This window comes from Pseudophryne corroboree, chromosome 7, assembly GCF_028390025.1.
Source record: "Pseudophryne corroboree isolate aPseCor3 chromosome 7, aPseCor3.hap2, whole genome shotgun sequence".
In the NCBI taxonomy this organism is placed as follows: Eukaryota; Metazoa; Chordata; class Amphibia; order Anura; family Myobatrachidae; genus Pseudophryne; species Pseudophryne corroboree.
In genome coordinates this window covers 492,562,766-492,590,597 of record NC_086450.1, presented here as the reverse complement: position 1 = coordinate 492,590,597, position 27,832 = coordinate 492,562,766, and the positions used below count along the sequence as shown (strand labels likewise).

The 27,832-nt window shown below is 48.8% G+C and overlaps 1 protein-coding gene and 1 long non-coding RNA gene across 2 annotated transcripts in view; one reads left to right on the top strand and one right to left on the bottom strand.

Annotated features, from left to right (window-relative positions):
* Positions 1–20,402, bottom strand: part of LOC134945726 (uncharacterized) — an 889,695-nt gene extending 869,293 nt beyond the window's left edge. Inside the window, exons 1-2 of the long non-coding RNA XR_010182148.1 lie at positions 20,191–20,402; positions 3,932–4,126 (exon numbers count right to left, since the gene is read on the bottom strand). This is a non-coding gene — a long non-coding RNA (uncharacterized LOC134945726). The remainder of the gene's footprint in view (positions 1–3,931; positions 4,127–20,190) is intronic.
* Positions 765–9,367, top strand: LOC134945725 (E3 ubiquitin/ISG15 ligase TRIM25-like). The gene is made up of 2 exons (XM_063935177.1): positions 765–851; positions 6,195–9,367. Exons 1-2 carry the CDS (start codon positions 797–799, stop codon positions 7,778–7,780), a joined length of 1,641 nt encoding a protein of 546 aa, XP_063791247.1. The 5' UTR covers positions 765–796; the 3' UTR covers positions 7,781–9,367.
* Positions 20,403–27,832: the final 7,430 nt, after the last annotated feature.

Genomic DNA, 27,832 nt, shown 5'->3' with positions numbered 1-27,832 from the left:
GGGGACCTTCAGCTATAAGACTAGGGCCCTTATACTCCTGGGGCCCGTGGGTAACTGCCCAATAAGTTCAGAGAAAAAGATGGCCCTGACTACAGACAGATAACCTCTAATTGTTGATTTGTTGTAGTTCTAGAACTAAAATTTCCTGATCTACGTCATTTTAGCCGCTAACCCACACACAGACCCGTGATTACCGGAATTTCGAGAAAGGATCTCTCCCATCCTGCCGCTTCACTAGGGTACGGGCAGGATGCGGGAGAACTGCCTGCTCCTCTGGGGGTTACCCCAAAAATCAGGAGCCTCCTGCAACTTCCGGGAGAGGGGGTCAGTATGGTACATACTAGATGATATTCTGAATGATTTTCAGGATTCTGACCGATCATAATGACACATTGTACAAATCAGCCAGTGTATACGCCCTATTTGTGCGCCCACACGGTCGTCAGCGATGTCTTCTGGTTGGTAATTTTTCATCGTGCAATTTATCACTCTCCAAGGCTTGATAAATCTGGGCCATACAGGTGCCTCCCCAGCTGCATACACTCCAGAACAGAGCAACAATTGAATTCCTCTGTTGGGCGCCATCTAATGGCGGCCGGGGAGAGTAACAATTGAATCTGCCCCCCTGAGCCTGTTTATTTAGGATTACCATGCTATCCTTTTACACCGGGACACTCCTGAATTACACAGGTTCTCTTACTGATTAACACCAGGTGAAATGCAGACTTGAAGTCAGGCAGCCACAGCACCTGTGTAATGTGAGTGTCCCGGTATAAAGGGAAAGTCTGGTCAGCCTATGGTTATTGCACTATTACCCCTGTGTGTAGCAGTACGGGGGCAGCACAGAGCAGGTAAGTACCCACCTTATTAGGGCTGATCACACACACATTTCTGGGGAGACATCAGACCTTCAGAGAGATAACGTGGAGAGAGATAAAGTATCAATCAGCTCCTAACCAGTGGCAGATTTATCCTATTTGTCTGAACAACAGATAGATACATGACCAGACAGATTGGACAGATGGTCTGCCAGTATACAGTATGTACGCCCAGCTCCAGATACTGAAAGCTGATTGGTTGCTGATTGGTTATTGTTGTTTTGCACCTAAGTACATTTTAGTAAATGAGCCCTGCTAAGCTGAAGAGAATGATTGAGCCCTTATACACGGATCATTACCCGTATTTATAGGAAGATATTGTATCTGAGAGCGCTGACTGGTAGAACATTGCAGAGTAAAGAATACAGTGGGATTAAACCAAAAATATATATTTTCATTTATTGTAGCGGATAATAAACTATATAGCCTCATCTGTTCTTCTATGTCCGTCCCGCTCTGGTTGATCAAAGAGTTAATCAGGCATTGCTCCCTGCATGCTGCCGAGTGCTGGCATATTTCTGTAAGATTCCAGCCAGCGCCCATAGTCACTGACTTCAATCAATAAGTCACAATGTTTGCTCCAACATATATTTTTACCTCATTACCCCCGTGTAAAACAGTTCATCAGTAAACAGCGTCCTCATTATTACACAATATTCTGTAAGGAACAGTGGATCCCACTCAGCACTTTTCCCAGACGTTTCCAGGGGGTATATTTACTAAAATGGGAGTTCTATTTAAGATGGGATGTTGCCCATAGCAACCAGATTCCAAGTATTATCTTCTAGAAGGTGCTAGATAAATGAGAAGTAAAATCTGATTGGTTTCTATGGGCAACATCCCATCTTAAATAGAACTCCCATCTTAGTAAATTTACCCCCATGTGTCTCCATCACAACAGCGCCCTTGTGTGGACACTCAGTGTAATGCATGAGCTGTGGGAGTACTTTGGCATTTTGGTGCACACACAGTAGTGAAGAATCACTTCTCTCCATGAACATTGGAGCTGAGTGCGGTTCTGAGTCACGTCTACAAGTGTTTTAAAATAGATGCGCTGATTTATATGGTTTAGTTCAGCTGCAAAGATGTCACAATGTAACCAGTATACTCCCTGCTAAAGGATCTGATAAACAAGCATCACATTACTGATCTTACCCAGTTGTTTCAGTGGTTCCCCAGATAGGCCATTGGCTGGGCTATCGGTGATATGGTGAATATGGCACAGTGTAAAGACGATGGGGATCTAGAGATAAGGCCAGAGCCGGCTGAGTTATATGTCAGAAGAAGATGATTACAGAGAATAAAGATGGCGGATAACGTATCTTCATGGTTGTATAGCTGCTGTCTCCTGACGGGCAGAGAAATATATATATATATCCCCAACCCCAGAGCATTAGGGAAGGAAACGTGATGGATGAGAAATTTGGGGAAATCCAGGGTTGGGGCTTTTTACCTGAAGTGTTTGTCCATTGTAACCAAAAACAGCAAGTGTCAGGAAGAACCAGCAAATGTTACCTCTGATACTTGGTGACCAGGACAATAGGAATAATGATAAATATTACACCTGTGTTATTGTAGGATTATTATGGGTATGTTACTACAGCGTCGGCCGCAGCTTACATGGCAGTTGGAATATGCTAATCACGTGGAAGAAACTAGTGCCCTTATTTATCAATGAGTGATACATTTCACTGTGAGTGATAAATTTCCCCAGCCAATCAGCTCCTAACTGCCATGTTACATACTGTGTTTGAAAAATGACAGGAGCGGATTGGCTGGTGAAATGTATCACTCATTGATAAATAAGGGCATAGGAGTCTATTTACTAAGCTTTGGAGAGTGGTTGGGCACCGGATGACGGTGTAAGAATACCACTATATCCAGTTTCCTGCACCTTCCTATATGTAGTACTCAGCTATTATCATACTCATATATGCGGTTGTGTCTCTCGCACTAATTACTGCCACATGTTTATAGATGACGTTATTGGTTCTCAGGGATTAGTATTATTGATTAGCTAGAAAATGTTCCATTGCATATCCAGTGCACTATTATAGGATATCCAGTGCACTATTATAGGGGAAATACTCCCCCTAGTGGTGGGTAAATAGCCTCGCACTCATTTAGAGGTTTGCAGTACACTGCATGTACAGTGGGGGCTGCAGACGCTTCATTACCGGGGATTCTGCATGTCAGTCTTTTCCCTGCGTTGGGTGAATGGGTATTACTGGGTGTTACTGGGTGGCAATGAGGCGTTGTATGTAGGAGAAATGTGTGGTGGGCATATCGGGGGAGTGCGGCCACAGTTACTACTTATTCTGAGTCGCGCAAATGCATCGTGCATGCCATATTCAGTCGCATCTCCTGACAGTGCAGACACGCGGCTGTACACCAGGGACGGCTTGTAGCGGTGTTTGCATAAAGTCTCAGAGATGGGTGGCACTGCTCCCGTCTCAGAATAAGCCCCATATAATATGTGGCTCTGCAGATATAATGCTGACATAGTGAGTAAGATCACTGTAATTATAATATGTGGCTCTGCAGATGTAATACTGACATAGTGAGTAAGATCTCTGTAATTATAATATGTGGCTCTGCAGGTGTAATACTGACATAGTGAGTAAGATCTCTGTAATTATAATATGTGGCTCTGCAGGTGTAATGCTGACATAGTGAGTAAGATCACTGTAATTATAATATGTGGCTCCGCAGATGTAATACTGACATAGTGAGTAAGATCAGTGTAATTATAATATGTGGCTCCGCAGATGTAATACTGACATAGTGAGTAAGATCACTGTAATTATAATATATGGGCTCAGCAGGTAACATGGCGCAGCCTGTAACATGACAGTTAGGAGCTGATTGGTTATAGCTGTCGGCCTAATGCAAACCTGATCGCGCCCTGCATTTTTGCAGAGGTCTGTGATCACATGGCTGCCCCCCATAGAGAGTGAAAACCCGCCCCATGCAAGTGTGTGAATGCGTGTGCACACCGTGCAAAAACTTTACCAGACAGCGGACATCTGCAAATCCGTTCGCAACTCACTCACCATGGAATGAAGTCTGTGTGTAGCCCAGGACTTTCTCCTACAGTGTGATAGAATCAGGCTGATCGGGGCGGGAGCTGACGTCACACACCCTCCCTGATAACGCTTGGGAACACCTGCGTTTTTTCCTGACACTCCCAGAAAATGGACAATTACCATCACCAAACGTCCTCTTCCTGTCACCCAGCCTGCGTTCACCTAGCGATTAAAAAAAAAAGCAGGATTTTTTCACAGTTTGGCCTCACACCTGCGCATTACGATCTGTACGCATGCGCAGTCATTCGATTATCGGCAGATCAGGTCTGAATTAGGCCTTTTGTCTCTCTCTAAGCTTTCATACATCTCACTGATAGATTTATTTGTACCTTTAGCAATATGTTTTAATTACAGGATATAACAAGATAAATAACTGTAATTTCAAGTGTAAATCCCTGTAAATGTACAGAAGTAATATTTTTAATCTTATTAAATGATCTTTATTGTTTTCTATATAAGTACATTTCCTGCATGATGTCCCTTTATGTATTATCTGTGTCCCTTAGTGTAACTGAGACTGTAGCTATAATGTGAGTGACAGCTCAGCCTCGCCCTGTGTGCAGAATGTGACCCCACTGCAGTGTTGCAAGTAGAAAAGATATCTTACTGCGCGCGCCGAAAATGGGTGTGGACAAATGCCGCATGGGGCGTGGCCAAAGAAAATGGGGGCGTGGTACACACATGGGGGGGAGGGGCAGATACACATGACCCCAATAGTGCCAGATACACATTGCCCCCACAGTGCCAGATACACATTGCCCCCACAGTGCCAGATACACATTGCCCCCACAGTGCCAGATACACATTGCCCCCACAGTGCCAGATACACATTGCCCCCACAGTGCCAGATACACATTGCCCCCACAGTGCCAGATACACAAATGCCCCCACAGTGCCAGATACACATGCCACCCAGTGCCAGATATGCCCCCAGTGCCAGATATGCCCCCAGTGCCAGATACACATGTCCCCCCAGTGCCATATATGCCCCCAGTGCCAGATACACATGTCCCCCCAGTGCCAGATATGCCCCAGTGCCAGATACACATCTCCCCCCAGTGCCAGATATGCCCTCAGTGTCAGATATGCCCCAGTGCCAGATACACATGTCCCCCTATTGCCAGATATGCCCCCAGTGCTAGATATACATGCCCCCCAGTGCCAGATACACATATTCCCGCAGTGCCCACATATGCCCCAGTGCCAGATACACATGTCCCCGCAGTGCCACATGTCCCCAGTGCCAGATACACATGTCCCCCCTTTGCCAGATATGCCCCCAGTGCCAGGTATACATGCCCCCATTGCCAGATATGCCCCCAGTGCCAGATACACATGTCCCCCCTTTGCCAGATATGCCCCCAGTGCCAGGTATACATGCCCCCATTGCCAGATATGCCCCCAGTGCCAGATACACATGTCCCCCCTTTGCCAGATATGCCCCCAGTGCCAGGTATACATGCCCCCATTGCCAGATATGCCCCCATTGCCAGATACACATGTCCCCCATTGCCAGGTATACATGCCCCCATTGCCAGGTATACATGCCCCCATTGCCAGATATACATGCCTCCAGTGCCAGATACACATGTCCCCCCAGTGCCAGATATGTTCCCAGTGCCAGATATGCCCCCAGTGCCAGGTATACATGCCCCCATTGCCAGATATACATGCCCCCAGTGCCAGATACACATGTCCCCCCTTTGCCAGATATGCCCCCAGTGCCAGGTATACATGCCCCCATTGCCAGATATACATGCCCCCAGTGCCAGGTATGCGCTCCCCTGCTCACCGCTGCTGTCTTGTGTGTGAGGGGAGGAGAGCGCAGCCTGCGCCTCTCCTTCCCCTCAGTGTCCGGCGGGTGTGGGTGTGTCAGTTCAAATCAGCGCCGATCCGTGAGCCAATCAAAGCTCGCGGTCCGGCAGCCTTGGCTGCCGGTCCGCGAGATCTGATTGGCTCACGGGCGGCGCTGAATTAAACGAAGACACTGAGGGGCAGGAGAGGCGCAGGCTGCGCTCTCCTCCCCTCACATCAGCGGCGGGAAGTGGCGGTGAGCAGCAGAGGGAGGGAGGGACGGGGAGCGGCGAGGTGCGGCGGCCCGTCGGTGTGGGTTCAGCGTACCCACAGCTAAATTCTTAAGGGTACGCCGTACCCACCCGTACACGCACACTTGCCCCACTGATATCTGATTGTCAGAGACTTTCACTTTCATTTCTCTCTCCTGCTGCAGCGATGGCGTCTGCTGATCTGAGACAGGAGCTGGACTGTTCCATCTGCCTGAACATTTATACAGATCCTGTAACCCTGAGATGTGGCCACAACTTCTGCCGGGTCTGTATTGATCGTGTGCTGGATACACAGGAGGGGGCTGGAGCTTATACCTGTCCTGACTGCAGAGCAGAGTGTCAGGAGCGTCCTGCACTGCAGAGGAACATAACGCTGTGTAACATAGTGGGGAGTTTCCTGTCTACTCGCCCAGATCAGGAGGAGACTGGGATCTTCTGCACTTACTGTGTGGACTCTCCTGTACCTGCTGCTAAATCCTGTCTGCTGTGTGAGGCTTCTCTGTGTGATAAACACCTGAGAGTACACAGCAAGTCACCAGAACACGTCTTATGTGATCCCACCACTGCCCTGGGGAACAAGAAATGCTCCGTCCATAAGGAGATCTACAAGTATTACTGCCCAGAGGACGCTGCCTGTATCTGTGTATCCTGCTGTATGATCGGGGAACACAGAGGACATCAGATGGAATCACTGGATGAGGCCTCTGTGAAGAGGAAGGAGAAGCTGAGGAATGTTCTGCAGAAACTGACCACAAAGAGAGCGGAGACTGATAAAAGAGTGCAGAGACTGCAGGAGCGCAGGAGAGAAGATCAGGGAAAAGCAGCGGGTGTAATAGAGACAGTCACTGCCCTGTTTAGAGACATCAGGAGACAGCTGGAAGACCTGGAGAAGAGAGTCCTGAGTGAGATCTCCAGGCAGGAACAGCGCATTTCACTCTCAGTCTCTGATCTGATCCAGCAGCTGGAAATAAAGAAGGACGAGCTGTCCGGGAAGATGCGTCACATTGAGGAGCTGTGTAACATGTCTGATCTAGTGACTGTCTTACAGGAACCAGACACAGGGGACTTGTGTGATACTGAGGAAACAGAGAGACATGATACCCAGGTCCATGGTGCAGGAGATCTGGATGTGGGTCTCATCTCAGGGACATTACACACATTATCTGATATAATAACAGGTATAAATACAGGGATCTATGTGCAGGAGGATACAGCCCTATTACTGGATGTAACCACAGCTGGTGATAATATACAGATATCAGGTGACAGGAAAACTGCAACCAGGTCACATATAAAACAGAATCACCCAGTACCACCAGAGAGATTTCAGTGTGATCAGGTAATAAGCAGCAGCAGATTCTCCTCAGGGCGACATTACTGGGAGGTGGATGTCAGTAAGTCAGTGAGGTGGAGGGTGGGGATGTGTTATCCCAGTTTAGACAGGAGAGGACAGCAGTCAGCCATTGGATATAATAACAAGTCCTGGTGTGTGTATAGGTATAATAATCAGTACTTAGTTATACATGACATTAAATGGATCCGGTTACCTGACAATATCCCCTGTGACAGAGTGAGGGTATATCTGGATTATGAGGCAGGACAGCTGTCCTTTTATTCACTGTGTGACCCCATCAGACACTTACGCACCTACACTGCCGCCCTCACTGAGCCCCTCCATGCTGCATTATGGGTAGGGGACGGGTGTATAACTATATGTGGGGGAGTCAGGAGCTGGGAGAAATTACCATAAAGAATCTGCCCAGATACTGGTGACATCACAGGGAGGGGTGTATGATTGGGGGAACATTCAGTCAATAGAATGATGTATTGGGTGGAACTACAGCTGAGCTTCTCCCCCTGTGTAACCATGTGACCAGTGTGTGGGTGTGTTCCCATGTTGGTGTATTATGCTGGGTACACACTGACAGACATATCGCCCACCCAGCTGTGATGTCATCACCGACATATCTAACGGCCAATTGGTCAGTCAGTATACTGTAGCTTACCTTATTGGCTGCTCTGTCGGTGTGATGGTGTGTCGGCAGACATGTCGCTGAGGTGTGTACCCAGCCTTAGAGACTGTCATTATAAATATATACATATACATCTCTGTGGGATTTCTCCACCAAAGTTATGGGCCTGATCCATGTTTGTGTATGTAGCCCTAGGAAAGGGTTAATCCTAAAATAAATATATGTGCAATTTCTGAGGTGAAGCCTAATTGTATTATAAATACATATTACATGCCCCATTTATATATATATATGCATATGTAAAGGCTTAGGGGGTCATTCTGAGTTTTTTGCTCGCTAGCGGTTTTTGCATTGCTGCGATCAGGGGCGAAATGCGCATGCACCGCAATGCGCAGGCATGTCGCACGGGTACAAAGCAGATCGGTGCGCAACGATGGTTTGTACGAAGAACCATTTCGCACGGGCGATGGCAAGGAGACAGGAAGAGGCCGTTTATGGGTGGCAACTGACCGTTTTCTGGGAGTGGTTGGAAAAATGCAGACGTGTCTAGGCGTTTGCAGGGCGGGTGTCTGACGTCAATTCCGGTCCCGGACAGGCTGAAATGATCGCAGCGGCTGAGTAAGTCCTGGGTTACTCAGAAACTGCACGCTTTTTTTTTTATCCGCTCGGCTACACATACATTTGCACACTTGCACAGCTAAAATACACTCCCCTGTGGGCGGCAACTATGCGCCCGCAGGACTGCAAAAAAAGCCTAGCGAGCGATCAACTCTGAATGACCCCCTTAGTTCTGTGCACAGACTAGTATATGAGTAGTAATGATAATTTGAGGTAATTGTATAGGATCTATAATTACTTGTCCATAGTGAGAATTGGTAGTAACTGTGTCATAGTTATCGTAAAGTAATATTACCTATGTGACTGTGCAGACCCCGGGGGGCAATTAGAGGCTGGCTATCACTGATGCTCTAGACTAGAGGGGCAATTAGAGGCTGGCTATCACTGATGCCCTAGACTAGAGGGGCAATTAGAGGCTGGCTATCACTGATGCCCTAGACTAGAGGGGCAATTAGAGGCTGGTTATCACTGATGCCCTAGACTAGAGGGGCAATTAGAGGCTGGCTATCACTGATGCCCTAGACTAGAGGGGCAATTAGAGGCTGGCTATCACTGATGCCCTAGACTAGAGGGGCAATGTTTATTATGAAGTAGTTCTAGTATTTTCTTTATAATGCGTACTGTGACCTTTACATATTTTACTACCAAACTAATGTATTATTACATGAATGTTATTGTTACAATGTAACCACTGATGTTAGTGTGGAATATCCTTATGGAAGATAAATAAAGTCACTTGTTGCTGAGCCGCGTCCAGTGGGGTAAGTGGTGTCTGCCTGGTGTAAGCGTTGTCTTTATATACATCAGTATGGTAAATAGGGTCACTGTCTATAGGGGAGGGGTTTTCCCAAGTAGCCCCATAATAATTTATATACTTGGGTGGAGGCACTTATGATAAAATAGTAGCCCACAACCCTAGGGCGGTACAGAGTGGGTGACATAAGTAAAGTAAAAAAGCAAGCAACTGGGTACACCATGCTGCACTGCAGGTGGGGCAGATGCAACATGTGCAGAGAGATTGAGATTTGGTTGTCTTATATTTTTTATCTGTGAAGGGTAAATACTGGTTGCTTTTGCATGTAGCCCACAGTTAGACAGCTGTATTTTTACACTGCAATTTAGATTTCAGTTTGAACACACCCCACCCAAATCTAACTCTCTCTGCACATGTTACATCTGCCCCACCTGCAGTGCAAGATGGTTTTGTCCACGCTTTACTTGCAAACATGAATCTCTTTGCAGGGAGGCAGATTATAGAAGCACATAAGGGAGGAACAATGGGGGTCATTCCGAGTTGATCGCTCGCTGCTGTTTTTTCGCAGCGTTGCGATCAGGGCACTACTGCACATGCGTATGCACAGTAATGCGCAGGCGCGTCGTACGGGTGCAAAGCGGATCATTGCTGGGCGATAGATTTTATGAAGAATCCATTCGCACAGCCGGTCGCAAGGAGATTGACAGGAAGAGGGCGTTTGTGGGTGGCAACTGAGCGTTTTCTGGGAGTGGTTGGAAAAACGCAGGTGTAATACTCCTATAAAGTGGGTAGACGGTGTTCGGACCTGAAGTTCAGTCGTGTTCGTTGTCAGCTGAATCCACCCTTCAACGATGTCGAGACCAGCAACTATTTCTCCCGTCACCTGTATGGCTGAGACAGAAGGACCAGGAGGACCCCGGAAGGGCAACCCAAACACAGTATACTCAAGGAACACCACACAGGGGAACGGTGACAACCTTTTTATTGAACGGACAGTTATCGGTCACCGCTGTAGTTATGTGTAAATATTACTATTCAATCTCGCAATATTTCCGTTACGGTAGAATCTGTAACAGCAATTACAGTTTACACATTTGCAAGGTACAACAATGGTTTAGTCAAACATCTTATAACCCGTGTGCAACATCAATCATTAGGATATGGTTACCCGCGTCAGACAATTTAATGCAAGAAATGTCCTGGAAGTCAATTTGCTACACTACCTAAACTGTCCACAGGGTGGCGTTACACCTCACACAATAACGTTCAGTTCCTGAACCTTGGCCCTCATTCTGAGTTGATCGCAGCAGCAAGAAAGTTAGCAATTGGGCAAAACCATGGCCCTCATTCCGAGTTGGTCGCTCGCAAGGCGATTGTAGCAGAGTTACACACGCTAAGCCTACGCCTACTGGGGGTGTATCTTAGCTTCTTAAAAGTGCGACCGAAGTATGCGCAATATTGCGATCACAAACGAGTTAGCAGTTTTTGAGTAGCTTCAGACTTACTCTGCCTGTGCGATCAGTTCAGTGCTTTTCGTTCCTGGCTGACGTCACAAACACACCCAGCGTTCGGCCAGGCACTCCCACCGTTTCTCCGGCCACTCCTGCGTTTTTTCCGGAAACGGTAGCGTTTCCAGCCACACGCCCCTAAAACGCCGTGTTTCCGCCCAGTAACACCCATTTCCTGTCAATCACACTACGATCGCCGGAGCGATGAAAAAGCCGTGAGTAAAATTACTTTCATCATAGTAAAGTTACTTGGCGCAGCCGCTGTGCGAACATTGCGCATGCGCACTAAGCGGATTCTCACTGCGATGCGATGAAAAACTCAGAGCGAACAACTCGGAATGAGGGCCCATGTGCACTGCAGGAGGGGTAGATATAACATGTGCAGAGGGAGTTAGATTTGGGTGTGGTGTGTTCAATCTGCAATCTAATTTGCAGTGTAAAAATAAAGCAGCCAGTATTTACCCTGCACAGAAACAAAATAACCCACCCAAATCTAACTCTCTCTGCACATTATATATCTGCTTCCCCTGCAGTGCACATGGATTTGCCCAATTGCTAACTTTCTTGCTGCTGCGATCAACTCAGAATGAGGGCCCTTATTTGGCATTTGAGGACAGTGTCTCCTTCTTCAAAAGAACACTTGCGCCTTAATAATGAACTCCTGGGAAGACATTAGTGGACATGAGGTAAGTACTTGTAGGAAGGTGTGCAGGATGGATTATTTGTAATATTTGTAATATAACGCCGCAATTACCGGCATTATACAGTGGTGGGCGTGGCTTGCATGATGCGATTTAACAAGAATCGTGTCATCGCCTGCCCGAACCGCCCACTTCACTCGCTAAGTGGGCAGCCGGGCAGGGGGGGACCTCTGTAATCGGGAGACTTGCCTGCTCTTCCGGGGGGCCGGGAGGGTCACCCGATTTTCGGGAGCCTCCCGGCCATTCCGGGAGGGTAGGCAAGTATGACTGTAACTTCGAGGTAATTATGGTTACCCAGCGATGTCCAGTAATCTCCATTGAGAGCAACATGTGGTGCACATTGTAACGCCATCGCTTTTCTAGTCCTCTCGTTTTCATACAAGTCATGTATTCTTCTTGTGATGGTGCGTTTTGAGGGAGGCTCATACGTGCTGTCATTCATTGCGATCCTAAGAACGTTCCTCAGACCGACATCTTCCACAATACTGATTGTCCTGCAGTTTGTAGCTATCCACTTCGCTATGTTATTTGTTAGCTTTTCTTGCTTTTGTTTATCTATACTTCTCCCATACGCTGTATCCAATGTAGTCTGCCGAAGCTTCCCTCCACTGTTTGTGTGAGTGGGTGAGTTGCTGGCAGCAACGGTGTGTATTGCATTTAAGTGATACTTCAGACTGGAAGTACTCCGGTGATAAGAAAATTCAGCTTTGCAGTGTTTACAAATAACTTTGGTTTTATCAACTGTGCCATCTGGTAGAGATTTAAAATGAAAATGTCCATGGCAGGGCCGGTGCTAGGGTGTCCTGCGCCCTCTGCAAACAATGAATTTGCGCCCTCCCTCCCATATGCAATAAAGGGACAGTGCCCGCCAAAGGGGCGTGGTCTCATATGGAAGGGGCGTGGCCACATAATAGTATCCCCAATTCAAATTACGCCACACAGTATCACAGTCGTATTCACATTATACCACACGTAGTGCCTGATTCATATTGCACCCGATAGTTGTGTACCTATTTCACATTACGATACACAGTAGTGCTCCTTATACACAATACCCACAGTAGTGTCCCTTATACACATAACACCTGCAGTAGTAGTGCCACACAAAATGCCCACAATGATAGCGTGCCTAATACACAATGCTCGCAGCAGTAGTGCCACACAGAGCGCCCACAGCAGTAGTGCCACACAGAATGCCCACAGCAGTAGTGCCACACAGAATGCCCACAGCAGTAGTGCCACACAGAACGCCCACAGTAGTAGTGCCACACAGAACGCCCACAGTAGTAGTGCCACACAGAACGCCCACAGCAGTAGTGCCACACAGAATGCCCACAGCAGTAGTGCCACACAGAATGCCCACAGCAGTAGTGCCACACAGAATGCCCACAGCAGTAGTGCCACACAGAACGCCCACAGCAGTAGTGCAACAATTAATGAACCTTACACTTTAGTAAACCGGAGGAGAGATAGAGGTGGTGTGCGGTACATACCGCACACAGATCTGTGGAGAGTGCTGCCGGAGCCGCTGCCTAAAGTGCAGTGGGGAGGAGGGAGGGAGCCGGAGGGACCAAGCCGGGGCCGAGCTTCACGGTGCTGAGCTGGAGAGTGCTGCCGGCGCCGCTGCCTAAAGTGCAGTGGGGAGGAGGGCAGGCCCGAAACCAGGAGTATTGTCACCCGGGGTAAGCCATTAACTTGTTGTGTGTGCATATATATATATATATATATATATATATATATATATATATATATATATATATATATATATAACTCCACAAAGGCAAAGGGGATGGGTACTGTAGGCATTTTCACACTTTTTACTTGTATTTTTTTTATTTATTTGGGCTACAGATAAAGATAAAATAATACCTCTGTTATATCATCTGAGGTGGATCGCACCTGGGAGCCTGACACGGATGACCCTTTTCCCACCGCATATTCCAACTTGGCATATTGCCGGGTTGGTGACATTGCTGGTGACGCAGCGGGGGCGGCACTTGGAGATCACATGATCTCCAAGCGCTGCCTGTACATACACTGTGAACAGGTGCCGGGTTGCATCGACCCGGCTCCCAGTTTGCACAGCACAGCTTGCCGTGTTCAACCCTGCAAGCTACCCGAGTTGGAATACCAGGTCAATCGACCCGGATTATTCCAACTGGGCGCTTTTACACCAACCAGCAACATGGGTTATGCGCGCTCATGTCCAATAACCCGTGTTACTAGCTTGGTGTAAAATAAGAATTTACTCACCGGTAATTCTATTTCTCGTAGTCCGTAGTGGATGCTGGGGACTCCGTCAGGACCATGGGGAATAGCGGCTCCGCAGGAGACAGGGCACAAAATTTTAAAAGTTTGACCACTAGGTGGTGTGCACTGGCTCCTCCCCCTATGACCCTCCTCCAAGCCTCAGTTAGGATACTGTGCCCGGACGAGCGTACACAATAAGGAAGGATTTTGAATCCCGGGTAAGACTCATACCAGCCACACCAATCACACTGTACAACCTGTGATCTGAACCCAGTTAACAGAATGATAACAGAGGAGCCTCTGAAAAGATGGCTCACAACAATAATAACCCGATTTTTGTAACAATAACTATGTACAAGTATTGCACACAATCCGCACTTGGGATGGGCGCCCAGCATCCACTACGGACTACGAGAAATAGAATTACCGGTGAGTAAATTCTTATTTTCTCTGACGTCCTAAGTGGATGCTGGGGACTCCGTCAGGACCATGGGGATTATACCAAAGCTCCCAAACGGGCGGGAGAGTGCGGATGACTCTGCAGCACCGAATGAGAGAACTCCAGGTCCTCCTTAGCCAGGGTATCAAATTTGTAGAATTTTACAAACGTGTTCTCCCCTGACCACGTAGCTGCTCGGCAGAGTTGTAATGCCGAGACCCCTCGGGCAGCCGCCCAAGAGGAGCCCACCTTCCTTGTGGAGTGGGCATTTACAGATTTTTAATGCTCTGACAACGTCCAACAACTTGGAGTCCTCCAAGTCGCTAGTAGCCGCAGGCACCACAATAGGCTGGTTCAGGTGAAACGCTGATACCACCTTAGGCAGAAAATGAGGACGCGTCCGCAGTTCTGCCCTGTCCGAATGGAAAATCAGATATGGGCTTTTGTACGATAAAGCCGCCAATTCTGACACTCTCCTGGCCGAAGCCAGGGCCAGTAGCATGGTTACTTTCCATGTAAGATATTTCAAATCCACCGATTTGAGTGGCTCAAACCAATGGGATTTGAGAAATCCCAAGACTACATTGAGATCCCACGGTGCCACTGGAGGCACAACCGCGGGCTGTAAATGTAGTACTCCTTTAACAAAAGTTTGGACTTCAGGAACTGAAGCCAATTCTTTCTGGAAGAAAATCGACAGAGCCGAAATTTGAACCTTAATGGACCCTAATTTGAGGCCCATAGACAATCCTGTTTGCAGGAAATGTAGGAATCGACCCAGTTGAAATTCCTCCGTCGGGGCCCTCCTGGCCTCACACCACGCAACATATTTTCTCCAAATGCGGTGATAATGTTGTGCGGTCACTTCCTTCCTGGCTTTAATCAGGGTAGGGATGACTTCTTCTGGAATGCCTTTTTCCTTCAGGATCCGGCGTTCAACCGCCATGCCGTCAAACGCAGCCGCGGTAAGTCTTGGAATAGACAAGGTCCCTGCTAAAGCAGGTCTCTTCTTAGAGGTAGGGGCCACGGATCTTCCGTGAGCATCTCCTGAAGCTCCGGGTACCAAGTCCTTCTTGGCCAATCCGGAGCCACGAGTATCGTTCTTACTCCCCTTTGCCGTATGATTCTCAGTACCTTGGGTATGAGAGGCAGAGGAGGGAACACATACACTGACTGGTACACCCATGGTGTTACCAGAGCGTCCACAGCTATTGCCTGAGGGTCTCTTGACCTGGCGCAATACCTGTCCAGTTTTTTGTTGAGGCGGGACGCCATCATGTCCACCATTGGTCTTTCCCAACGGATCACAAGCATGTGGAAGACTTCTGGATGAAGTCCCCACTCTCCCGGGTGAAGATCGTGTCTGCTGAGGAAGTCTGCTTCCCAGTTGTCCACACCCGGAATGAACACTGCTGACAGAGCTATCACATGATTTTCCGCCCAGTGAAGAATCCTTGCAGCTTCTGCCATTGCCCTCCTGCTTCTTGTGCCGCCCTGTCTGTTTACGTGGGCGACTGCCGTGATGTTGTCCGACTGGATCAACACTGGTTGACCCTGAAGCAGAGGTCTTGCCAGGCTTAGAGCATTGTAGATTGCTCTTAGCTCCAGTATATTTATGTGAAGAGACGTCTCCAGGCTTGACCACACGCCCTGGAAGTTTCTTCCCTGTGTGACCGCTCCCCAGCCTCTCAGGCTGGCATCCGTGGTCACTAGGACCCAGTTCTGTATGCCGAATCTGCGGCCCTCTAATAGATGAGAACTCTGCAACCACCATAGCAGAGACACCCTTGTCCTCGGGGACAGGGTTATCCGCTGATGCATCTGAAGATGCGATCCGGACCATTTGTCCAGCAGATCCCACTGAAAAATTTGTGCATGGAATCTGCCGAATGGAATCGCTTCGTAAGAAGCCACCATTTTCCCCAGGACTCTCGTGCATTGATGCACAGACACTTTTCCTGGTTTTAGGAGGTTCCTGACAAGTTCGGATAACTCCCTGGCTTTCTCCTCCGGAAGAAACACCTTTTTCTGAACAGTGTCCAGAATCATCCCTAGGAACAGCAGCCGTGTCGTCGGGATCAGCTGGGATTTTGGCAAATTCAGAATCCACCCGTGGTGTTGCAGCACTACTTGGGTTAGTGTTACACCAACCTCCAGCTGTTCTCTGGACCTTGCCCTTATCAGGAGATCGTCCAAGTAAGGGATAATTAATACGCCTTTTCTTCGAAGAAGAATCATCATTTCGGCCATTACCTTGGTAAAGACCCGGGGTGCCGTGGACAATCCAAACGGCAGCGTCTGAAACTGATAATGACAGTTTTGTACCACGAACCTGAGGTACCCTTGGTGTGAAGGGCAAATTGGGACATGGAGGTAAGCATCCTTGATGTCCAAGGACACCATAAAGTCCCCTTCTTCCAGATTCGCTATCACTGCTCTGAGTGACTCCATCTTGAACATGAACTTTTGTATGTACATGTTCAAGGACTTCAGATTTAGAATAGGTCTCACCGAGCCGTCCGGCTTCGGTACCACAAATAGCGTTGAGTAATACCCCTTTCCTTGTTGTAAGAGGGGTACCTTGACTATCACCTGCTGAGAATACAGCTTGTGAATGGCTTCCAATACCGTCACCCTGTCGGAGGGAGACTTTGGTAAAGCAGACTTCAGGAACCGGCGAGGGGGAGACGTCTCGAATTCCAACCTGTAACCCTGAGATACTACCTGCAGGATCCAGGGGTCCACCTGCGAGTGAGCCCACTGTGCGCTGAAATTCTTGAGGCGACCCCCCACCACCCCTGAGTCCGCTTGTAAGGTCCCAGCGTCATGCTGAGGGCTTTGCAGAAGCCGGGGAGGGCTTCTGCTCCTGGGAGGGAGCTGCTTGCTGCAGTCTCTTACCCTTTCCTTTGCCTCGGGGCAGATATGAATGTCCTTTTGCCCGCTTGTTCTTATAGGAACGAAAGGACTGCGGCTGAAAAGACTGCGTCTTTTTCTGCTGGGAGGTGACCTGAGGTAAAAAGGTGGATTTTCCGGCTGTTGCCGTGGCCACCAAATCCGATAGACCGACCCCAAATAATTCCTCCCCTTTATACGGCAATACTTCCATATGCCGTTTGGAATCCGCATCACCTGACCACTGTCGCGTCCATAAACTCCTTCTGGCAGAGATGGACATCGCACTTACTCTTGATGCCAGAGTGCAAATATCCCTCTGTGCATCTCGCATATAAAGAAATGCATCCTTTAAATGCTCTATAGTCAATAAAATATTGTCCCTATCCAGGGTATCAATATTTTCAGTCAGTGACTCCGACCAAGCCACCCCAGCACTGCACATCCAGGCTGAGGCGATTGCCGGTCTCAGTATAACACCGGTATGTGTGTATATACTTTTTAGGGTATTTTCCAGCCTCCTATCAGCTGGGTCCTTGAGGGCGGCCGTTTCTGGAGACGGTAACGCCACTTAGTTTGATAAGCGTGTGAGCGCCTTATCGACCCTAGGGGGTGTTTCCCAGCGCGCCCTAACCTCTGGCGGGAAAGGGTATAATGCCAATAACTTCTTTGAAATTAGCAGTTTTCTATCGGGGGTAACCCACGCTTCATCACACACTTCATTCAATTCATCTGATTCAGGAAAAACTACCGGTAGTTTTTTCACACCCCACATAATACCCCTTTTTGTGGTACTTGCAGTATCAGAGATATGCAAAGCCTCCTTCATTGCCGTGATCATATAACGTGTGGCCCTACTGGAAAATACGTTTGTTTCTTCACCGTCGACACTGGATTCGGTGTCCGTGTCGGTGTCTGTGTCGACCGACTGAGGTAAAGGGCGTTTTACAGCCCCTGACGGTGTTTGAGACGCCTGGACAGGTACTAACTGGTTTGCCGGCCGTCTCATGTCGTCAACCGACTTTTGCAGCGTGCTGACACTATCACATAATTCCATAAACAAAGCCATCCATTCCGGTGTCGACTCCCTAGGGGGTGACATCACCATTACAGGCAATTGCTCCGCCTCCACGCCAACATCGTCCTCATACATGTCGACACACACGTACCGACACACAGCAGACACACAGGGAATGCTCTGATAGAAGACAGGACCCCACTAGCCCTTTGGGGAGACAGAGGGAGAGTTTGCCAGCACACACCCAAGCGCTATAAATATACAGGGACAACCTTAAATAAGTGTGTTCCCCTTATAGCAGCTTAAATATTATGAATATCGCCAATAAGTGCCCCCCCTCTCTGTTTTTACCCTGTTTCTGTAGTGCAGTGCAGGGGAGAGCCTGGGAGCCTTCCTAGCAGCGGAGCTGTGTAGGAAAATGGCGCTGTGTGCTGAGGAGAATAGGCCCCGCCCCCTTTCCGGCGGGCTCTTCTCCCGGTTTTTCTGACAACCTGGCAGGGGTTAAATACATCCATATAGCCCCAGGGGCTATATGTGATGTATTTTTAGCCAGCATAGGTACTTTCATTGCTGCCCAGGGCGCCCCCCCAGCGCCCTGCACCCTCAGTGACCGTTGGTGTGAAGTGTGCTGAGAGCAATGGCGCACAGCTGCCGTGCTGTGCGCTACCTTAAGAAGATTGGGAAGTCGTCAGCCGCCGATTTCTGGACCTCTTCTCTTTTCGGCATCTGCAAGGGGGTCGGCGGCGCGGCTCCGGTGACCCATCCAGGCTGTACCTGTGATCGTCCCTCTGGAGGTAGTGTCCAGTAGCCTAAGAAGCCAATCCATCCTGCACGCAGGTGAGTTCACTTCTTCTCCCCTAAGTCCCTCGTTGCAGTGAGCCTGTTGCCAGCAGGACTCACTGGCCCTCATTCCGAGTTGTTCGCTCGGAGATTTTCATCACATCGCAGTGAGAATTCACTTAGTGCGCATGCGCAATGTTCGCACTGCGCATGCGCCAAGTAAATTTACTATGGAGAAAGTAAGTTTACTCACGGCTTTTTCATCGCTCCGGCGATCGCATTGTGATTGACAGGAAATGGGTGTTACTGGACGGAAACACTGCGTTTTAGGGGCGTGTGGCTGAAAACGCTACCGTTTCCGGAAAAAACGCAGGAGTGGCCGGAGAAACGGTGGGAGTGCCTGGACGAACGCTGGGTGTGTTTGTGACGTCAGCCAGGACCGAAAAGCACAGAACTGATCGCACAGGCAGAGTAAGTCTGAAGCTACTCAGAAACTGCTAACTCGTTTGTGATCGCAATATTGCGAATACATCGGTCGCACATTTAAGAAGCTAAGATTCACTCCCAGTAGGCGGCGGCTTAGCTTGTGTAACTCTGCTACATTCGCCTTGCGAGCGAACAACTCGGAATGAGGGCCACTGAAAATAAAAAACCTAACAAACTTTTTTCTAAGCAGCTCTTTAGGAGAGCCACCTAGATTGCACCCTGCTCGGTCGGGCACAAAAACCTAACTGAGGCTTGGAGGAGGGTCATAGGGGGAGGAGCCAGTGCACACCACCTAGTGGTCAAACGTTTAAAATTTTGTGCCCTGTCTCCTGCGGAGCCGCTATTCCCCATGGTCCTGACGGAGTCCCCAGCATCCACTTAGGACGTCAGAGAAAAGGGGTATACAATAATAACTCATACATTGATACATACATGAAATCACACACCTATACAAATACATGCTGTCACACACCTAAAAACATACACGCACACATACATTCTCTCACATACATACATATAATCACACACCTGTATAAAGACATATATAGTGACACATATACATACAGTGACATACCAGCACATACAGCTATGTAGTCACACACCTATTCACATACAGTCACACACAAGCAAACATTTATACACACATATAGCAGTCACACACACACACACACACACACACACACACACACACACACACACACACACACACACACACACAGCCCTTCCCTGAGTCATACTCACTGTTTTGGCCATGCTGCTGCTTACATTCCCTCCATTCTCCCATGCTGCTGGCAAGGAACTGTGTAGTACAGTGACGTCAAGCACCGCCACCCTTTTCGGACTTCGGGTAACTTCTTAGCTTACAGTGCACTGCCATGATTAATGGCAGTGGGGGGGGGGGGGAAGGCTGGGGTAACTAACTTGTCCCCTACCTCTGCTCCCTCAATCCTGTTCAGCTGATCACTGCAAGATGAAACTGAAAGTAAACTACAGCTCCCGGCAGCAAGGGCTGCTGGGAGATGTAGTTTTTGTTCAGATTCATCTCGATGCCGACGGCTGCTGCATAGGGAGGGGAGCGTTAAGGGGGATCGGCGCCCTCTCCTATCAGGCGCCCAGGTGACGTGCCCCCCTAGCCACGGCCATGAGGAGGTGGTGGAAGCTGGAGGGAGGGAGCCGGAGCCGCACTTCACGTTGCCTGCGTCTATCATACAGTGTGACAGACGCAGCAGCAACTAGGAGCCAGCAGTAACAGCAGAGCGGGGAGAGCGCCTCTTCCCACCAGAGACTCCCTGCTTTGCAGGAGCTGCTGAGCGGTTAGCGCCGGCTCTGGTCCATGTAAGATTTCGGTTCCTTTCTCCATTTTCTGTGAAAACATTTTTAAATAAATAAATAAACTCACCTATCTAAAATATAGACTATACCAGCAGAGGGCGCTGTTATCTCTTTTACCAGCTTCTCCTGTGATATGGCTTATAATAATATAAAATCTGGACAGCAGGGGGAGCTATTACTGTGATAAAGAGACCGCTCCCCCTGTCTTCATATGGGAGGGAGAGGGGGGCGTGGTTCAGGTTGACACCTGAATCGGAATTAAAAATGGCCACTGAACAATCTTGTCATGGGGGGGGGGTTGTTTACTCTACCACCATCTCCCCAGTAATCTGCGCGTCTCACAGAGTCGCTTCTGACCCCCGCCAGCGCGCGCGCTGTGGGACCCATCACATCCAATACCACAGCGGCGTTAATAGAACCAGTGAATAGCCGCCAGCGAGGAGTAGTGCTTCCTGCGCTGTCTCTGATACCTGCGCTCCGGCCAGTGCGCATGCTGCGGGACCATTCTCATCCAGTCCCACAACGGCATCCGCCAGAGAAGAGAAGGGCTGCCCTGCGCACTGCATCCCACGCGACCGAGGTTTCTCCTCAGCCACGCGTAACTAAGTTACCCAGCTCCGGCCAGCGCGCGCTACGGGATCCCACTCACCCAGTCCCACCGCAGCGCAGCTCCCGCTTGTGTTCTAAGTTAATCGCTACCTATCTAACTAAAAACTAAATGCTAAAGAGCAGCTATAAGGGAATCCTATGCCTTTGCTGGGGCCCTGTATAAAAACCAGTACTCACAGAGATATTGTGAAGATGTCTCAGTCTCAAGAGGTTATGGCGGCTGGCGGCTTCCTCTTCTCCAGCGGCATCCGGTGGCTTCCTCTTCTCCGGCGGCATCCAGCGGCTTCTCCATCAAGGGGTCAGATGAATTACTGCTTCCGGCGGCTTCTTCCGCTACTGCTTCCGGTGCAGCAGCATTAACGGCGTTAACAATAATATCGCCGTTATAGCCTTATGACGTTAACGCGTTAATAACGCGTTATCTTACCCAGCACTAATATATATATATATATATATATATAGTTTGTGGGGTGCAATTTGTGCTACTACCTTATGGCCCTCATTCCGAGTTGTTCGCTCGGTATTTTTCATCGCATCGCAGTGAAAATCCGCTTAGTACGCATGCGCAATGTTCGCACTGCGACTGCGCCAAGTAACTTTACTATGAAGAAAGTATTTTTACTCACGGCTTTTTCTTCGCTCCGGCGATCGTAATGTGATTGACAGGAAATGGGTGTTACTGGGCGGAAACACGGCGTTTCAGGGGCGTGTGGCTGAAAACGCTACCGTTTCCGGAAAAAACGCAGGAGTGGCCAGAGAAACGGTGGGAGTGCCTGGGCGAACGCTGGGTGTGTTTGTGACGTCAACCAGGAACGACAAGCACTGAAATGATCGCACAGGCAGAGTAAGTCTGGAGCTACTCTGAAACTGCTAAGTAGTTAGTAATCGCATTATTGCGAATACATCGGTCGCAATTTTAAGAAGCTAAGATTCACTCCCAGTAGGCGGCGGCTTAGCGTGTGTAACTCTGCTAAATTCGCCTTGCGACCGATCAACTCGGAATGAGGGCCTATATAAATACAAAGCTGTACAGTAATATTCAATAAACAATGGTGAACAAAATAGTGGCCACTTCTTTGTGGCTATCACATAAATAAATAGATAGAACACTCCAAATCATATACAACGGCGGCAGCCAGATTTCACATTTGCCCAATCCCCGATAAGACAAGTAAAATGTTCTATGGTAATATATCAGCTGCGCCTTCAGTGTTCAAAATTAGCAACAGTGAAACGTGACAATAACCATACCTCCCAACTGTCCCCATTTTCGCGGGACAGTCCTGTTTTTTGGGGACTGTCCCGCTTTCCCACCCGCGGGCCGCAGTGTCCCGCGGTGGGGAGGGCAGTTGGGAGGCTCCTGCATTCGCTGCCATGCTTAGCAGAGCAGCGGTGTATTCACTGGAGACAGAGGGTGAGGGGGCATGCCAGCGGCTCATAGAGCGCTGGGCATGTCCCCTCAGTGATGAAAACGGGGGCGTGGCTCGCAATCGCGGGTCCTCCGCGAAGCCATGCCCCCTTTTTGTAGGCCATGCCCCTTTTCGGGAGCGCGCGCGGCTCCGCCGCAGGGCCGGTTCTTGGCCTTTGGCGCTCCGGGCAAAATATAGGGGCGTGGCTTCAAATGGGGGCGTGGTCAGTTATGCCCCCATTTATGCCCCCTGTAGCGACGCTGAAAGAAAAAAAAAAGTATACTTACCATCCCCGTTCCTGATCCAGACCGCTGCAGCCCCCGTCCGCCGGCGGCGCCGCTCTTCTCCTCTCCTCTCCTCTCTTCGATCTATGGGAGAGACGTTATTACGTCTCTCCCATAGAACAGCATAGACACTACCTAGTGTCTGTGCCACTATGCTGTGCGATGATGTCATTGCGCATCGCACAGCAAAGCGCGGGGGGGGGGGCACTGCGGGGTGCACAGTGGCAGATCTTGCCCTGGTGCGGCGCCCTCCGGATGGCGCTGGCGCCCTCTGGAAGGCGGCGCCCCGGGCAAAAGTACCGCTTGCCCGTGGCAAGATCCGCCACTGCTCCGCCGGCGTGTGTAGCCTTTTACTGCAAGGCCAAAGTTGGGAGGTATGCAATAACGCTTATCCAACAGTGACAACCAAAACATAGGAAGATGATCAGCTTGTAAAGGTATCTCTACAGATATTCCTTCTCAGTAGCCTCTTCCTTTCTCAGATCCTCAGAATTCATGCAGATCATCACATAATTGGAGGATGGAGACAGTATATAAATATAAATACAGTGCACTTCCACAATAAAGTGACTGTGCTTATTGTGCAAAAAAAAGGAGATTTTTTGAGGTGCCGTCTTAAGGTGATAATCTATTCACCAAAAACAAAAAGGTGAAATTATTCCCTTAAATATTGAGGTACCACTCACATTTCCTTGTAAGTATAATATCTGGGTAGATTCCTCATATATGTTCTTCCAATTGGAACCTTAAAATCAAAAAGTCTCCCCAAAGGGAAAAAGACCTGTAATATTGTTTTAGTTAAAGTAGGATTTTAATAACCTACCGGTAAATACTTTTCTCCTAGTCCGTAGAGGATGCTGGGGACGATATCAAGACCATGGGGTATAGACGGGATCCGCAGGAGACATGGGCACTCTAAAGACTTTTCATTGGGTGTGAACTGGCTCCTCCCTCTATGCCCCTCCTCCAGACCTCAGTTGTAGGAACTGTGCCCAGGGAGACTGACATTTCGAGGAAAGGAATTACTTAACTAGTGGTGAGATATCTACCAACTCACACCCTCAACCATGCTGCACACATGGCATTCAACATAACACACGCCAACAGGCATGAACTAATTGCAGCAACATGCTGAAACTAAGATAACACAACTTGTGTAACTGTAATAACTAAACTGCAGGTAAAGTACGCACTGGGATGGGCGCCCAGCATCCTCTACGGGCTAGGAGAAAAGGATTTACCGGTAGGTTATCAAAATCCTATTTTCTCATACGTCCTAGAGGATGCTAGGGACGACATCAAGACCATGGGGTCTATACCAAAGCTCCAGTACGGGCGGGAGAGTGCGGATGACCCTGCAGCACCGATTGACCAAACTTTAGGTCCTCATTGGCCAAGGTGTCAAACCTGTAGAATTTAGCAAATGTGTTTGACCCTGACCAAGTAGCTGCTCGGCAAAGATGTAATGCCGAGACCCACCGGGCAGCCGCCCAGGATGAGCCCACCTTCCTAGTGGAGTGGGCCTTTACCGATGTCGGTAACGGCAATCCAGCCGTAGTATGAACTTGCTGAATCGTATTTCTAATCCAACGTGCAATAATCTGCTTGGATGCAGGACAGACAATCTTGTTGTGATCGTACAGGACAAACAGAGCCTCTGTTTTCCGTATTCGAGCTGTTCTAGCAACATAGATTTTGAAAGCTCTAACCACATCTAGAAACTTTGAATCAGTGAATGTGTCAGTAACTACTGGCACCACAATAGGTTGGTTTATGTGAAAAGGAGAAACCACCATTGGAAGAAAATGTTGGCGAGTTCGCAACTCTGCCCTATCTTCATGGAAAATCATGTAAAGGCTCTTGTAAGACAAGTCCCCCAATTCCGACACCCACTGTTATGATTCCTGTACTCCAGACCGGAGAAGATCTTATGACAGGGATCTGAGTACAGGAACAATATACTGGTTGTGGGAGCTGGAGAGCCTAGTAACCCCTGGCGCCCTAACTCCGTTGTCTCGCCCGTGTTATCAGAAATCCCCTGCGAGACTATGGTTGCTTGAGCCCATGGCAGCCGCGTTCGAAGGGCGGATTATGTCTGCCCAACCCCGATGCCCCCGCAGGTCTTAATGGGAGACAAGGGGAAGTCCGAGACAGGGTGATAACAAGGGGCCCTCTGACTAAGCAACCAGGCCAGGGGTTACAAGCTAACTAACAAATTCAAAAGGTATGTGCGGACAAGCCGCCAGGGAAAAGGACAACCAAAGATCCACTGATCCGACACTCCTATCCAGCACCGCCGGACACCAGAGTGGATCTTGTGGAAGCGGAATCCTCCGCAAAAGCTCCAGAACACAATAAAGCAAAATAATAAACAGTAGCGGACAAGCCGCAACACACGGCTGCGCCGCGACTCACGAACGCCACCAGATGTTAAGGTGCTCGGTCAGACTTCAGGAACAGATGGTAACTTCCGAGTACTGGATCACTGAGAACAGGAACAATCGAATAGACCGGGACTGGGAACTCTCTCTGCAGCAGACACAGGCAAACAGGAAGCTATAACCGGCGTCTGTGAGGAGTCCTGGGAGTGCTTATATTTGAGAGCCCTCCAATCCTGATCCAGACAGGGTGATTACATAATGATGCCGTGCAGCTGCATGCTGCACGGCCAAAACACACAAGCACTGATTAAATTAAGACCCAGCAACAGGGAACGCGATCTGACCGTGGCGTCCCTGTTGCTAGGGTCTGAGCGGCTCCGTGCGCCCGGCGTCTAGGCGTTGCCAGGGAGCCGGCGGCTGAACGCGCCCGGCGTCCCTGGTTGCTAGGCGCCGGGCCGCACGGCCGAGCGGACCCCGGCGCCTAACAGTACCCCCCCCTTGAGGAGGGGTCAAGGAACCCCTAAATCCGGGTTTCTGAGGAAATTCTTGAAAAAATGCCCTTTTGAGCCTTGGGGCATGAAGGTCCTCATCTAGGACCCACGACCTTTCCTCAGGACCATAACCTCTCCAATGCACCAAAAAATAAAGCCGACCCCGGGACAACTTGGAATCGAGAACCTTCTCAACCAAGAACTCCTGCTGACCCTGTACATTAACTGGTGATCTCCCCTGAGATTGTTTACGAGGAAATCTGCTAGAAGAAACATATGGTTTGAGCAAAGAGCAATGGAAGGTATTTCCGATCCGTAAAGTTTTTGGTAACTGTAACCGGAAAGCAACTGGATTGACTTTTTTGATAATGAGAAATGGTCCAATAAATCTAGGACCCAATCTGGCTGAGGTTTGTCGAAGTTTGATATTGCGAGTCGACAACCACACCCTGTCTCCTACTTTAAAAGTGCACGGCCGCCGGAGCCTGTCAGAAATTTTTTTTCCCTGAAAGCTGCTTTTCTGAGAGCCAGGTGCACTCTTTTCCAAATAAGTTTAAGATGAGAGGTCAGGGCCAGAGAGGAGACAGAGGAATGTTGAAAAAATGAATTAGCTCTGGGGTGGAAACCAAAAACTGCAAAAAATGGGGACACATTGGTGGAGGAATGACAGGCATTATTATAAGCAAACTCCGCCAATGGAAGAAACTCAGACCAGTCATTTTGGAGTTTGGCCGAGTACAAACGCAAATATTGTTTTAGGGATTGGTTCACTCGCTCAGTCTGTCCATTGGATTGTGGATGATAACCGGAGGTTAATGATAATTTCATCTTTAACGAAGCACAAAAAGACTTCCAAAATTGTGCAATGAATTGTGGACCCCTGTCAGAAACAATATCAGTGGGTAACCCATGGAGTCTGAAAACATGACGGAGGAACAAGACTGCCAATCCCTGGGCAGATGGCAATCGGGGAAGAGCAATAAAATGGGCCATCTTACTAAAACGGTCCACTACCACCCATATGACTCGGCATCCAGCTGACAGAGGGAGATCCACCACAAAATCCATGGAGATATGCGACCATGGCCTAAGAGGAACATTCAAGGGCATAAGTTGACCAATAGGCAAAGAACGGGGAACTTTATGCTGTGCACAGACCTGACACGAAAAAACAAACTCTTTAATGTCTTTAGAAAGACCAGGCCACCACACTGAGCGGGATACCAATTCCAAAGTTTTAGCGACTCCCTGATGCCCTGCAACTTTGCTATCATGAAATTCCTCCAAAACAGTTGCTCTCAAAAACTCAGGAACAAAAAGACGACCAGCAGGAGTATTTTCCGGAGCTTGATGTTGAAGCAGCTTCAATTGGGAAAAAACATCCTGTGTGAGACCTGCCTGAATGAATGAAGGCGGAAGTATGGGAGTAACAGGACTGTTGTCTTGAACGGGAAGAAAACTGCGTGAGAGGGCATCTGCCTTGGTATTCTTGGAACCAGGTCTGAAGGTGATAATGAATTTGAAACAAGTAAAAAATAAAGCCCAACGAGCCTGTCGGGCATTCAGTCGCTTAGCTGATTCAATGTATTGAAGATTTTTGTGATCAGTCAAAACTGAAATGGTATGGGTCGCTCCTTCAAGCCAATGTCTCCACTCCTCAAAGCCCATTTAATAGCCAGCAACTCCCGGTTACCAACATCGTAGTTGGATTCTGCAGATGAGAATTTCCTGGACATAAAGGCACAAGGATGTAACTCAAGGGAATCTGGATCCTTCTGAGAAAGGATAGCCCCTACTCCAACCTCCGAGGCATCAACCTCAACAATGAAAGGCAATTCTGGGTTGGGATGTCTAAGGACAGGTGCTGAGACAAAGGC

Coding starts and splice junctions, on each gene's coding strand:
- LOC134945725 (XM_063935177.1), top strand. CDS start 797: ATGGTTATTGCACTATTACCCCTGTGTGTAGCAGTACGGGGGCAGCAC. Junction 852..6,194: donor ACGGGGGCAGCACAGAGCAG/GTAAGTACCCAC, acceptor CTCCTGCTGCAG/CGATGGCGTCTGCTGATCTG.